This window comes from Erigeron canadensis, chromosome 4 (genome assembly GCF_010389155.1).
Source record: "Erigeron canadensis isolate Cc75 chromosome 4, C_canadensis_v1, whole genome shotgun sequence".
NCBI classification, from domain to species: Eukaryota; Viridiplantae; Streptophyta; class Magnoliopsida; order Asterales; family Asteraceae; genus Erigeron; species Erigeron canadensis.
Genome location: NC_057764.1, coordinates 30,414,192 through 30,429,846, shown reverse-complemented (window position 1 = coordinate 30,429,846; position 15,655 = coordinate 30,414,192). Strand labels below are relative to the sequence as shown.

Genomic DNA, 15,655 nt, shown 5'->3' with positions numbered 1-15,655 from the left:
ATGCATAGTCAAAGTTTAGTAAAAATATTAATTTTATACTTTTACACATGCTTTAGACAGGCCCATGATGAATAATGGCAACTTTCTAGATAGGTCCATGTCTATAAGGCCGGTGCTTATAATACTTCCACGCGAGCGTCCCTAGGTCGAAAGACGCAGACGCCCTAGTGGCCTTGATCGTCTTTGTGTCTGCGTCCTCCCCTTTGTTCTCCGCCAAGAAGTTCGAAAACGCTTCAATGTGGGTCCGTTTGAGGTTTATGCTTTTTTTTTATCCCAACGTTCAAAATTAGTTTTTAGTATATGTTTTTGTATTGTGTGAGTGTGTGTTGATTTGCAGGTGGAGGATCAATTTTGTGTTTTGGCCGGCCGATTTAGTGACGACGAAAGGGAAAGGGGGATGTGTCATGATATATATATATTTATTATATATAAAACTAATTTTCAAATTTAACCCTTAACTATTACTACATTGATGAATAATTTTGATAGTTTTAAAATTTTTAAATACAACCCCTTAAAATTAATTTAGTCTTTTAACTTTTGTATGTTTAAAATGTTATTAATTTACATGTGATTTTATTTTATGTTTTTTTTATCAATTAAAAAATTTGATGATGTGGCGAAAAAGTTCTGAAGAAGCTGTCCTTATAAACACTGAGTATCTTGAAGAGAATCCTGAGTTATGTGATGCTGATGTGGCAGTGAAGAAGCTGGAGGACGATCATCCTTATAAGCACAGGCCTAAGTGTATGGAAGATTTACATATATCCCTCATGTATAAATACAATGTTTCTAAAATATGTTTTGATGTAATTATGCCTTAAAAGTCATTCATAGTGTATATATAAATAATATATCCAAGCTGCCGGTGTACATATATTATATTAGATACGTATACATAGTTGAATTACATAAAGGTTCACTTGATTTATTCATGCTTTCATATAGTGGTTTTTACTATGGCATCATAAAGCCTCATCTTCGGGGGTGGGTACTTCGTAGCACTCATGAGTCGTGAGCAATGGCAAAGCTCTGCCGGAGTTAGGGCGACTAATGATACATTTTTTTAAAGCCTCAAAATTTGATATGTAATATGTCTAACGTTGTCAAAAATATTTTATTAAAGTTAGTTTAGTCTTAAGACGTTGTCAAAAATATTTTATTAAAGTTAGTTTAGTCTTAAGACTTTATAGAAGAATATTGGATATGGATAGTTTCACAAAGAAAAATATACTTGCCCTTTTACTCTCGTCATAACAATGAAATCAATGGTCACGTTTTGGGATATTAAGGAATTCCATCTTTAAATGCAATCAAAATACTAACAAGCATATCCAAGTTTAAAGTCTAAGATAATAATAACTTGAACTCTGCACATTATAAAACTTTATCTTCAACTCTGTTAATGTTTATTGTTTTAAGCCTTTCAACTAATTATATTAATAAATTTTATCAACATATGGTCATTTCTCTTTTTGATAAACATAATTTTTACGAGTACTATTTTTTGGGGAAGATAAATTTATATAATGTCAATAGGGAATATATGAATTTAATCACAGAAAATATTACAGTAATAAAGAAGATTAGAAGTAATTTCCTTGGCAAAAGACACCAAATGTAGTTCCATAAAAGTATAAAAAAAACCTTGGCAATCTCCTAAACAAGTGAGTGCCTTTCAAACAGAAGCTTATTGTCATACAAAGTTTTTCAAATTAAATGAATTTTTTAGAGATCACAATACATCTCAATTCTTATATGACATTAATAACGATCTAAAAGCGTCTAAAGTACAAGCGCATAATAAAGTAATTGGTACGTAGCCAGTAGTCTAGTGTGAAAAACAAAAATATTCTGACAGGGTAGATATGAAATCCCATGAGATTTAGATTATACTATAAATAAACACCCAGAGCGACAATGATTCATTAAGCTTAAAAATATTGCCGCAGATTATATTATACATCTTGCAGCGAGACTCAAATAGATTATATTTTCAGATAACAATGTTTTGGTACAAATTTGATAAAGTCAACAACAAACATTTATTTGACATTGTAATAATAAAGCATTTTATTGATAGGCTAAAATGTAAAAGATAAAAACTTTAGGGGGGTAAAAGGTAAAGACGTAAAAGTTGATGGGATAAACTGTAAAAGGAAAAAAATTTTGGGGTTAAAAAGTAAAGAGAAAACTTTAGGGAGTTAAAATGTAAAGTAGTAAAAGGTGATTGGCTTAAATTTGGGGGTTAAAAAGTAAAGAGAAAACTTTAGGGAGTTAAAATGTAAAGTAGTAAAAGGTGATGGGCTTAAATGTAAAAGGTAAAATCTTTAGGGGGTTAAAAGGTAAAGAGTTCAAAGTTGCATGCATGTGTAGTTGTACCATGTGCATAAAAGATAAAAACTTTAGGGGGTAAAAGGTAAAGACATAAAAGTTGATGGGCTAAACTGTAAAAGGAAAAAACTTTGGGGGTTAAAAAGTAAAGAGAAAATATTAGGGAGTTAAAATGTAAAATAGTAAAAGGTGATGGACTTAAATTTGGGGGTTAAAAAGTAAAGAGAAAACTTTAGTGAGTTAAAATGTAAAGTAGTAAAAGGTGATGGGCTTAAATGTAAAAGGTAAAATCTTTAGGGGGTTAAAAGATAAAGAGTTCAAAGTTGCATGCATGTGTAGTTGTACCATGTGCATAGAAACTTGTAAAAAACCAGTTGGTTTTTAGTATATATATAAATGTTGCATTTATTGGTCGCTAAAAAAAAAAAAAAATTTTAAAATTTCAATTAATTTTACTATCTTATAATAATTATCATTTTTTCTCTCATAAAAGTGTTAAATGCAAAATTATCACTTTACCCTTGATTAATTAATTTACATCATCAATCCCTTATCTTTTAAAATATCTCCACTATATATTTACATCAATTACTTACACCCACCACCAACAATAGTTCGTTACCACCACGACCGCCGTCACCACCAGCAGTCGTCGTCATGACCAAATTGCCGCCACATTGTGCGGGTACAATGCTAGTTATTTTAAAAAACAACAGATGATAAAGTTATTCTTTGTTTTTTGCTCTCGGTAATATAGTTTTCCTTTTTCCTTACTTGCAGTTTACTAGCATTTTCAATCGAAACTAAAAAATAAACAACAGATGCTAGTTTATTTTTCTTTTTCCTTACTTACAGTTTACTTGCAGTTTCCTTACTTGCAGTTTACGAGGAACAAAATCATGAATCGACAAAATCCTTGATCTTTTTTAAAATCTCACTACTAATTAAGGGAGTTCATGTAATTTCAACTTTTCAATCCGTCCTTTTTATAATTTTATTTTATCCAACCAAACATAATATTTCATGGTATTTTAATTTCAAATCTCATGAAATATTACAAAATCCACGAACCAAACACCCGTTAAGGATATAAAATTTGGTCAATGGACAACAACTTGTAACTAAACTAATCTAAAACAAAGTGTCATCTTAGGTTATCTATAGACATTGATGATGCATAAGATATTAACAAATAATATATATCAATTAGATCCAAATTTTAAGCATAAATATATTTCAATTAAAAAAGTACACAAGGTGACTTAATGTATACATACACAAGTGTCTTAAACTATACGTAATTATTCTTTTATGAGTAAGAACTAAGAACCCGTATTGACTAATGTTGAATTTGCATCAAAAAGTCTTTGGATCTTATGCCTTAAAGATCACCTCCATCTACTTAGATTCTTTATGGGACACATGCCTCCAAAACCTATACGATTATTTTATCATAAACCCTTTATAAAAACCTAGGAAAGACATCATGCAAGAACATGCATGTATTTGGAACTTGATTAGGCTAATTTCTTAGAGCGAGTTCGCAAAATGAATATTATCATGGACGGAAGATAATAAGGGCCAAAAGAGGTAATGGTCCCTCCAAACTTTTGAGTCTTATCTAGCAATTATATATTATTTAAGGGTAAAAAAAAAAATTTGTGTGATTTTACCCCCTCTGAAAGTCAGAGATAAAAGATAGATGCAGAAAATTGTACGTGAATGCGTGATTTTACCCCCCAGTAATGTGGTTCAAGTTTCGCCGCTGAATATTATATATGAGAAAAGTGAGTATGAGACTGTTATGCACCAACCTTGGGTGAAAAACCCCTCACATACCAGTATTTTAATATTTTGAATAAATGTTTGGTCCCCATGATTTTTATGGGTTAAAAAAATGTATGTGAGGGGTTTCTCACCCAACTTAGGTGCTTAACAGCCTCATATTCCTTCCCCCATTATATATATATATATATATATATACTATATATTTTAATTTGTAATGTAATGTTTTTAGATTTATCTTGGTTTGGCCTCAAATTGTGTCTTGAAAATGCGGTGTTATCTGTTAACATGTGGCAATTCTTTATGTTTGAACTCATATGTCTTATATGGTTTGTTAAACATCCTACTAAAGTACCCTTTGGGGTTTGAAAAGACTATTATGAAAAAAGGATTGGAAAAAAAAATTTATTGCGCGTAGAGTTGTGAAAGAAACTAAAAAATGTTATTATTATTTTTCATATTAGAAAACATATTAAAAAGCATGTCTAATATATATTTGGTAGAGTGGGGTGCGGTGACGAGGCAACAAGGAGGTGTAAGGGGACAAGAGTGGGGCCGAGAGGCGACGAGGGCAGGCATGACAAGCGCGGGATGTAAGGGGTCAAGAACGGGGACGAGAGTGGCCGCCATCAATGAACTTGAAAAGCTTGCGCGGGATTTGCTACAATCTCAACTCGAATGAAAACGACAAAAGCTAATGGATCAAGACTAGACATCTGCACGGATCAAAACCTGGCCCGACCCATGGAAACCCATGACCTGGCAAAGCAACAAATCAAACCCGTAATCCGGACCGCTACGCTTTCAGCTGATCGGGATCGGGCCGGTTCTCGGGTTTAAGTGACATTTGTTCTTCACTTATCAAAACCCGTCCGACCCGGCCCGAAACCCGACCAAGCAACAAAATCAAATATGTGACCTAGCCCGTTATCTTATTAGGATTGTTGTTTTATAAATTTAGTTGTATTGTGTTATTTAAGTTTAATGTAATTTTAAGGATTTATAAAGTATAAGGTTTATTTGATAAATTTTTTGTAGCATTTTTTGTACATCATACATTTTTGGCTTTTTATTTTTTTTATTTTTAAGTATAAGTCATGTCATGTTTCGAAAACTCATTGGTTTTAAAAATTTACCAAAGCTTGTCAAAATGTAATTTTTAGCACTATATAATTGCCTCTAGTTCACATTGCTTTTGTTTTTTACTTTTCAGGGCTTAAGTGTTGAGAATAAACGTTTCTTGTTTTCCAATTATATACATTAAATCAAAATAGTATATATGTATAAATAATTTAAGTATTTTTAGGTCAAAGTTGTACATACAAGCGAGTCTCTTAATTAAATCATTGGATATGTATCTAAGTAATTTGATACCACGTTTTCAGAAAACTAATTGGATATATTCTAGTTCTTGTATAGTTTTTTCAACAAATTTATTTTCTTCAGATACTGTTTTGATCAAAAAGTACTGCTTCTTTTATTCTTCATATATGACAAAAAGAAAAGGGAGGCAGGAATTTCATACGAGTAGTTCACATGGCTTAAAGTTAACTCCTCTCTTTATAGTTCATCCACCTTTTATACCCACATATGAATATGAATGTGTGTGTGTGTCTAATTAATTATACAATTTTGTTACAAGGAGAGAAGTTGGCGGTGTCACTTGGAGTACATGGAAGGACTTAATGAGTCATACCCACATTGTTTGGAATACTTTGTGAAAAGAAATGCTTTAGAAATATCCGAAAAGGGAGATTACAACTTGAAAACTAAGTCTCACATATTTGGAGTGTTTATCCTTTTTGGACGATCTTACAAAGTAATTGGTTACCAAAAAGATTGTTTAAAAAAGTTAATGGAGTTGTATCATGATGTGGGATATCATTTTGATTTTGTAAAATTATAATATTACAATCAAGGCATGATGCATATTAGTTTTTGATTTAAACTTTAGTCAAACATAAAGTTTTCAATGAGTTTCCACCAAGCACCAATTAATCTTTCAAATAAAACAACAGAATAATATTTTCTTTTCCATCTTAAGGTAGTGGTTAGAAATTACCATTAGTATAAGCTTTGTTATTATATATATATATATATATATATTTTTTTTTTTTTAAAGTTAGTTTCAATTCAGACGTCCTAGAGACAATTTTAACCAAAAATCACTAGACCTCCAACTCCCTTCTTATGGAAAATACTTTGAGATGAGAAACCTAAAAATCAAACCCGAGATCTTGGGAAAACTCACCTCCGGAACCCACATAACTTTGGTATTATATACGATTGATTCAAATATACCCGTTTAATTAATCGTAAGATTACATATATTTCATGATTAGCGCTTTCATTTTTATCCACTTATTCCGAAACTCCTAACTAAAAATTAAACACCTAATATTTATATGTGATCTTGCTTTTGTCTAATTATATTGTCGTATTGTTTTATTGTTAAATAGTGCTCAAACGAAGTCAATGTTCGACGAATCGCTTATGAATAGTTCTTAAACGAAACAAACTTGATTCTTGTTCCCTCATTAATTTATGTTTGTAAACGTCCGATATTTATTCGTGAACATTCATTAGTTTGTTTGCTTATATACTTTGCATTTATATTCACATCACATCTAGACTTTCTTTCCTTTTGAAAACCATTCGTAACCGTTGTAATGAATTAGGATATTGTGTATGTTTTCTATCAATGTTTAATACTTTAATTTACAAAGGTTGGTTATTGTAAAACAAATATTAAGGTAAAACAAATAACACAAGAACTTGACCCTTAGATCATGGTAAAATTAATGCACAAAAATTCACGCAACATATGTATATATATATATATATTAATGCACGATGATTTTTATAATACACGATAACTTTCAGTGAAGAATATATTATTTTATTTATTTTACATTAATACTTGTTTTATTTTACCTAAAAAGTTTTCAGTCTTATGTTAAGTAATTTGTTTATGCTTGCTATTGACATAAATGAACACAAACAAACAAATGTGTAAACAGTTAGATACTTGTAAATTAAAAGTAAATTAAGAGAACGAATATATTCACTACGCATTGTTTGTGTTCATTAGATTCATTTATGTTATCTATACTACTATATAAAAATTATTAGATTAAACCCATGCGTTGCATGGTAATAGTTGTCTTAAAAATATATTGAAAATAATTAATGCATCTTTGAAATTTAAAATATAAGACTACGATATTGTAACAACGATGTATTTAAATATAAGCTTACTTATTACATGCAGTGCATCCTAAAAAATAACAAATATTTTTTAAAAAAATCACTAAACAAATATCCTATTTTATCAGGTAAACTAATATGTCACATATAATTTTTATATTCTCTCTTAATTATATATAAAAATATATAAAAAAAAAGCCCAAATAATGTATTAAAAGTGCTACTTAAGTTGGCTCATTTTGTCTATCGATTAAAACTTCAAACACCCTCACAAATACATTCATATAATAAAAAAAATAAAAATCCACATTCCTTTAAGTTTGTTGCTTTCTTCAATGTTAAGGCGATCGATATAATTTCTTATCCATATATAAAATCGTATATATATAATATACATAGATTTAATAAAGTAAACGGTTTACAAAGAGATAAGTATTAAATATTTTTTAAGTTTAATATAAATTTTAATCTATATGGCATCAAAAAAATACCAAATATTTTTAAAAAAATAACAACTAAGCAAAAATCGTAGTTGTATTCTAAACAAATGTGACACATAGGATTTTTTCTATCCTCTCTTAGTTATATAGAGAGATACTCCTATGTTAAAAAGTTTATAATTTTAGGACATGCGAAATTACCATTTAACCCATAATTAATTAACTACACAATCATTTTATAATATTTCAAAACACTATCCTTAAAAATCAAATACCTTTGAATCAATTACCTACACCACTTGAAGCCAACGCCATCACCATTTGTCGACGCCACCACATCGCAACTAATGTTATCATCATCGCATTGCGCGGATACCATGCTCGTTATCATTAAATGATATCTAAGGTATTTGTCTAATTATCTATTATGTTTTACACAATAAAAGTTACGATTATAAATATTAATTGAGTTTAATTATGATTTTGATTGGCTGATTCTTGGCTTTGACAAAGAACAACTTGGTGGGGTACATGGAGATTTGGGCAATCTTAAAGTGATAATATAGGCATCAATTTCAATCACATCCACAAAGTAAGCATGATTAATGGCCTTTAAAAGTGTTTATAGTATTTGATAATTTCTTATCAAATATGGGGTGGAAGCCATTACAATCTAATATTGATCTATTGTATAGACAAGTGTTGATAAATTGGGAAACTTGATTGGACAAAATGCTAATTAATCACCTCCCTACTTAAATTCCAAACTAGGAGGTTAGTTCATGTGGGTCCTATACCATTTTTGGGTCCCCTGGATGACCAATATGCTATAACAAGTGGTCCCTACCTTTCAAGATGATGCCACAATTCACATGTGTTTTCCTTCATCAATGGGCTGAATATTTGCTGAAACCGTGTGATTCCTGTGGCCTCCTCATACTTGTGTTTGATTTTAGGAGGTGTTTGTCTATCTTATTAAAAGAAAAAAATATTGCGATGTCTAAATAATAAGTTTAAAGATAGGCCTAAAAATTTAATAATGACACATTATATGATTAAAGATAGAGATTAAAAAAAAAATGCGTGACATTCATATGTCATCTATTGAATGTTTTAGGCATATTTTTAAGCTTATATTTTAGGTATATATATCATTACTCTTTCGTTTATTAACTTTTAGGTAATGAGTTTTCATAAGGATAATCAGGCATTCTTTATCTTTTATTATTTTAATTTTCTAAAATTCATTTACCAAATATCCATGTGTTTTTCTTTATAACTAACACGTGTCGCTTTGATTACAATTTCATACTATTTAGTACACAGTGGAAATATAAAATATTATTATGTAATGGAATACATTCGGATCGAGTTTATGATTCAGGGTGAATTTCAGGTTTATGGCTCGGGCATTCAGGTTTTCATCTAAAACTGTTTCAGTTCCGAAGCTGCAAAAAAGATAAAAATCATCCCTGTATCTGGACCTAAATCGGAAATACGGACCAGGACCCAACCAAAAAATGCCGATTTTTGGATTTCTCATCAGGTACAGATTTTTTTGTCATCCTTAGTATTAATTAGGGGGTAAGGAGTGGTGAGGTTAATTTTATTAACCCTCCCAAAATCAACCAATAATATTTATACACCTCACTTTATCTTTTCAACCCTTCCATTCAACCCTTTCAGTTTATTTTAATGGCACTCCATAAAATTTTCAACCCTCTCAACTTTTTTTTTCTTTTTTAAATAAATAAAAAACATGACATTTTATTATTAAAACATAACAACATATAAATAAAAACACAATACTACATAGAAAAACAACTAAAACACACAACATACTAAAACAAACTAAATTAAATCTTCAATCGGTGTTGGTTGAAAAACCGGGTCATCGAGGTATGCCAAATCTAGACCCGCTACATGCTCTGTAAGATCACACCAGAGATGATGATGGATGCTTTCGTCATGTAACTCCGGTAAAACACTAGGATCATATACTATCGGTGTCGGTTAGTCCATTATATGAATCGGGAACTCCAATATCTTCCATTTTCCCTTAAGAACACCAAAAACCCTTTCAATATCTTTTCTTGCCGCTTTTTGTACTCTCTTGAACTTCTTTTCATTTGGATCGACAGGGTGTGGATACGCTTTAACAAACGTAGACCACCTAGGATAAATACCATCAGTTAGCAAATAGCCACGCTTGTACAACCGACCGCGAAAAATGAATGATGAGTTTGGAGCCGGCCCATTTCGAACCGAATCATACAACGGTGACTAATTCAACACATTTATATCGTTGTTTGACGCGGGAGGACAAAAAAACGAATGCCAAATCCATAAATCTTGTGACGCGACAACCTCAACCATGATCGTAGGGACTTTATGATCCCCACGCGTGTATTGCCCTTTCAAACGCCTAGGACAACTCCTCCATTCAACATGCGTACAATCAAGACTACCGAGCATTCCAGGAAGGTGATGTCGCGCATTATGCGCCTGTTGGATCATAGCGATGTCATGAGATGTCGGGCTACGTAAGAACTCCCAACGATATAAATTAATGACTGCTTCACAAAAGTAGGTAAGACACTCGCGTGTCGTGCGATCGGCCATACATAAATACTCATCAAAGTTATCCGATGGTTCACCCGTCGAGAGTTGCTTGATTGCCGACGTGCATTTTTGTATCGTCGTGAATCTTTTTCTATTCCTTGCGTCCATATGTTGTTGAAAATACGGGTACTTAGCTTCAAGGTCACCAATAATCTTTACAAACAACCTTTTACTCATGCGATAACGATGACGAAAGTAGCGTTCGCCGAACTTTGGTGATTCCGCAAAATAATCATGCATTAATTTTTCATGGGCTTCTTCTCGATGTCGCTTAATGTATGTGCGGGTGTCATTAGAGGAACCCGAGTCTTCTAGCTCTTCTACGGCCGCTAACGCCTCTTTAAAAAATAAAAACGAACTACTCGTTGATAAGTCGGGTAGCATAGGTGGGAGGACGATTTCGTTGGATGAAGATGAAGTAGACATTTTTATTATAGTGTATGTGAAAGTGTATGTGGTTTTGTTGAATATATTGTTGTTGTGTTTGAAATGGAAGAAGAATTGGTTAAATAAAGGAAGATAGGGGATAAAATTTTTTTTATCTTATTTTGTCAATGTGCAACGGCTGGGTTTTTAAAAAAGGTCCCCACTAACGGTCACAAGGACCATGCATTTACTCCACTTTTGATTTTATCACCCGCGGGCTCCAATACTACTCTTCAACCCGCTGCACCATAAAATCGAGCATGACGGCGGTGTACCCGCCGGGTTCTTTTCATGAAATCATCAACCTGTCTCCTACTCCTTACCCTCTTAGCTTGACCAGAGTCAGCTTAGGGTTGGAATTTGTAACTTGAAACTTTTAGTAAATTGTGTGAGTATTAGATATTTTCAATTGATGACCCAACTTGAGTTAATCCGGATCGACTAATTGATAGCCATAGAACAGTAGAAACATAATTTCATTTGTTTTAAAATACAATAATACAATTGATCATTTGTTTTAAAATACAATAATAGAGCGGATCATTAATCGAAGGTTAAGAGATATTTCTCTCATTTATCTAGCTGAAGTTAGTCCTTTATTTCCAACTTTCATTTAACTTTCATAATTATTTATAAGGGTGTTGGCATCGGATGGAAGTTGGATGCGTCGTGGGAGTGGCACCACCACGCAACACCGCCGCCGACCCTCCACCACGCGTGGTGGTGTGAGTTTGAGTGGTCAGACCACGCAATCGAACTTGTGCGGGCAAGTTAACGGCTCTTTTGACTGAAAATTGCAATTTTACCTTTTTTTTTTCTAAAAGTCTGAAAGTGATAGATATAGATATGTGTGTATATATATATATATATTTGCTCGTAAAGAAGAAGTAGCATCCTGTACATTTTTACCTTTTAGATGTTTTATATACCAAATTTTTATTTTTAACCCTAAACTATTATATATATTATAAATTACCTTTTTGGTGAAAATATATAATTAGTATTATTATTAATATTATTATAAGTTTATTTTAATCTCTTTATTAAAGGAAAATATATATAATATATTGTGTAATGTTTAATATAATTTTAAGTTTTAATTAAGATGTAAAAGGTAGTGAGTGGTGAAGTGAGTGGTCAGATGCCAATGAAATTTGGATGAGTGGTGAGTGAGTGGTAGAGTTGAGGTAGCATAACGTGATTGGTTAAAAGTGAGTGGTGAAAAAGGAAGTGGGAGGTGGGTTGCCAACCCTCAGGGATGTTTGGTACAATGAAATGGAAATGGTAGAAATGGAATGAGAAACACTTCTCATGTTTGGTTGTAATGGAGAATGAGAAAGAGAATCGGGAATAGGGAATCTATTCCATTCCCTCAATTCTCTATGAAATGTAGCTAATTGATGGGAATGGAAATTTTTAATTTTTTAATTTTTTTAGTGATGTTATATGTATTAAATTTGATTATTATTTAAAATTTAGTATTTTTTTTATATATTCATTCTCTGCTTGCACCAAACGACGGAATAGATTCTCTTTCCAAATACTCATTCTCTTTCCCACTATATTCATTCTCTATTACATTTTCATTCTCTTTGATTCACTCATACCAAACACCCTTAATACCTTTCAAATCTGTCATGCATGCATGGTGAGTATATGCCAACTAGTCATTTCGTTTTAATTGACAGCTGATTGTTAATAAAAGACTATACGTTTATATTAGTTGAAACAATAAAAAATTGTCACAAACTGAACTTCTGAGTCTAAAAAGATTCCTATAAACAGTTAATCTCACTTTCTTTCGATTGAGAACAAAAATTTATAATTGATTATAACTTGGATGTACGATCTTATATATATAGTCATGGCGAAAGGATTCAAAATGCAAATTACCCGAACAACTCATCTAGTTGTTAGAATGTTATTTCTTTATCTTTTGTCATTGTCAATCAAACTCACATAGACATCTAAACTTCAAGAAATGTAATTAATTACTAAATTAAAAGCCATCACATATATTTACCTAAATACTAGTTTCATGTATTGCGATCTTTTAAAGTTCAAATGAACTTTATAGTTTATAGATAAAGTTATGGATTTTGATTATTAGATTAAAATTATTGATCAAAATTAAAAATCAACTTTGAATTTTAACCTTTGATTTTAATTCAAGGGTCAAGATTTTTTTAACTAGACTTATAAAGTTACTCTAACTTTAAAAAATCCCTATCCTAATAACATACATTAATTGGTTGGCTAACTAAAATATTCATTATGAAGATAAATTTCATTTGGACTTTGACAATTTATTTAGATACAAAGACGAACTGTTGAATTATATAAGTTTGTCATTATCTCAATCTAGAACATTATTTGCGTTACATATCTGATTATCAAATTTTCTTGAGATTTTTTTAAACAAAACCATAACAACTGTTGACTTTTTGTTAAGGTGTATTAAATAGTTATATATTTACTATAAAAATTCAATGAGTGAGTTATTTATATGTGAAAATGTACAATTTTTTTTTATGTATGTTTAAAGAATACTAAGGGCTTCATTTAGCGATTTTTAATTTTTCTAATGAGATGTATATTAATATAAAGACAATGATGATATAAGTGTTGTTAAAATATGGAGTTAATAAGTGAAACAAGAGTTGGAAGTTGGAAGGCTATTATGCGAAGAAACCAAAATGGAAGGACTAACTTGGAAGATGTAGAGAGCAGGAAGACTTGATGAAACATTGTATAAGTACCTATAAGAAAAGTATGTAAAGATGTTAAACTTTATACACCGGCAGTAGTCAAGAGTGGCCATGATAACCCCACAATTTTTATAAACTCTATTTTTCTAGTATTATTTTTACATATTTTTCTAGTTTAAAGGCAATTGGCAACCCCAGACTTGTATAATTTAATTTTGTAGCTTAATTTTACATATGTTAAGTATCATGAAAACTGTTTGACGACCTCAGGTTGAACATCCCGACTCCGCCACTAAACACCGTTATATAATGACTAATAATGTAAGAGTTATATGTGGTGTGTACTTTGGATACCAAAAGTTCAAGACGTTATATGAGACTAGAAGATTTTTACTCCCTTACTGTTTTTTTATATTTTTTTAAGTTACTCTATAATTTCTAAGAGGATAAATAATTTACATATTAGTATTTGACACAAAAGTACGTGTATTTTCGTACTCAATAATCCAAAAAACGAGATATATATAACTCATTAAGGCATATCAAACTCCCAACTTCAGATAGATAAATTTGTGGGATACAAAAGATTTGACCAATCGTTACATTATAGTCTTAAAGCTAAAATGTGGGATTTTGTGAACAATGAACATTAATGACGCGTTCAATTACTAATTTGAGAAAATTAACTATTAACGACTAACAGTTGTCGTTTTAAAAAATCTTGAAAAAGCCTAAATCATAGCTAGCGTGGCGCTAGACATATCGGAATGTAAAACTCGTTAACTATCACAAATTTGATAATTAATTGAGCATACCTAATTGATCAGAGAAGCCAACATAATGATACAAGTCTCCAACAACCCCATGCTTAAAATTCAAAGCTTTTTGAGATAGATGAGAATGTCACTTCAAGAAGCTTGTTTATACGAGTCAGACCAACTTCATTGAAACCCAAATTAGTTGGTCATGGTGGCCCATTCCTTTTTAAATTTATGTTGTTTAGTTAGTCAATAAAAACAAACCGTTGGATCCACATGTAAGTATAATAATAATAACAATTGCAAAAGCTAAAGAAAGGTGATAATTAGGTTTAAATGAAGTGTTATGGAGAATCCTAATGTATGTCTTCAAATCTTACAACCATGATTTCAGGTCCCCTAGGAGCCATGTTAGAGGACTCAAGTTTTCACCATTAGCTACTTACTTGGTCCCACAAATCCCATCTCTCACCTAATTATGGAAATTTGCACCAAAGAGACTATGAGTCATTAATCATCATAGTTTTCAATAAACGTCCATATATATCATATATGTCTTTTTTAGATCTGCAAAAATAACTAGTAAAATTGCTAAAACATATTTACATATTAAGATACAACTAACACTTATTTATTAGATTAATAATTTGGGGCTTATTATCTGCACATAATATGCACTACTATTGCCCTCAAGTATTTATTTTTTTCGTTTCCTATTTGATCACATATCCTGTACACATTATTTCCTTAATAATTTAATCACCAATTTGAAAGTAATCAATTCAATTATTACAATGGTATGAATGTATCAAAAATCCTATGAGAAATTAGCTTGTGGCATTTTCATTGACAAGTACAATTAACTTTAATGCTTCTCACAAATTCAACTTTTACCATAGCAATTTTGATTCTAAAATAAACTAAAATCGGTTTGTGTAAGATCCTTACACAACTCCTTTTGACTTGAAACCGAGGATACTTCTTATAGTACTTTTAAAGTTTTAAGGAATAAACAAGCTAGCAAGCTATTTGTCAAACTTGTTTATTCAACCCTTGCAATTAATTTTTAATTTGTCAGATTTTTTTTTTTTACATGTGAATTATTCGTAGATCGCCGTCTCAACTGGATCCGTGCTAGAGATCTATATGGAAAAACTCATTTAAGTCCACCTTAGATATAAAAAAATGCAAGTAGTCATCCTAAATATGTCTAGGATAGGACTTGAACTTGAGATCTTTTATGAAAAAACAAGTTTTTTTTGCCACTAGAGCATTTGGTGATGTTTCTTAGTTTGTTAGATTGATTGGTGATTCCACAACAGAAATCAAATTGTTTCTCCAAGTTAATCAGCTTTGATTGATGTTGCATCTTCAC

At 31.1% G+C, this 15,655-nt stretch overlaps 1 protein-coding gene across 1 annotated transcript; it reads right to left on the bottom strand.

Moving 5' to 3' along the window:
* Positions 1–9,779: 9,779 nt before the first annotated feature.
* On the bottom strand, positions 9,780–10,814 carry LOC122597379. Its single transcript, XM_043769979.1, has 2 exons — positions 10,134–10,814; positions 9,780–10,049 (listed from the first exon to the last, which is right to left on the bottom strand). Exons 1-2 carry the CDS (start codon positions 10,812–10,814, stop codon positions 9,780–9,782), a joined length of 951 nt encoding a protein of 316 aa, XP_043625914.1.
* Between the last annotated feature and the right edge of the window lie 4,841 nt (positions 10,815–15,655).

Coding starts and splice junctions, on each gene's coding strand:
- LOC122597379 (XM_043769979.1), bottom strand. CDS start 10,814: ATGTCTACTTCATCTTCATCCAACGAAATCGTCCTCCCACCTATGCTA. Junction 10,050..10,133: donor TCCCTACGATCATGGTTGAG/GTTGTCGCGTCA, acceptor GTGTTGAATTAG/TCACCGTTGTATGATTCGGT.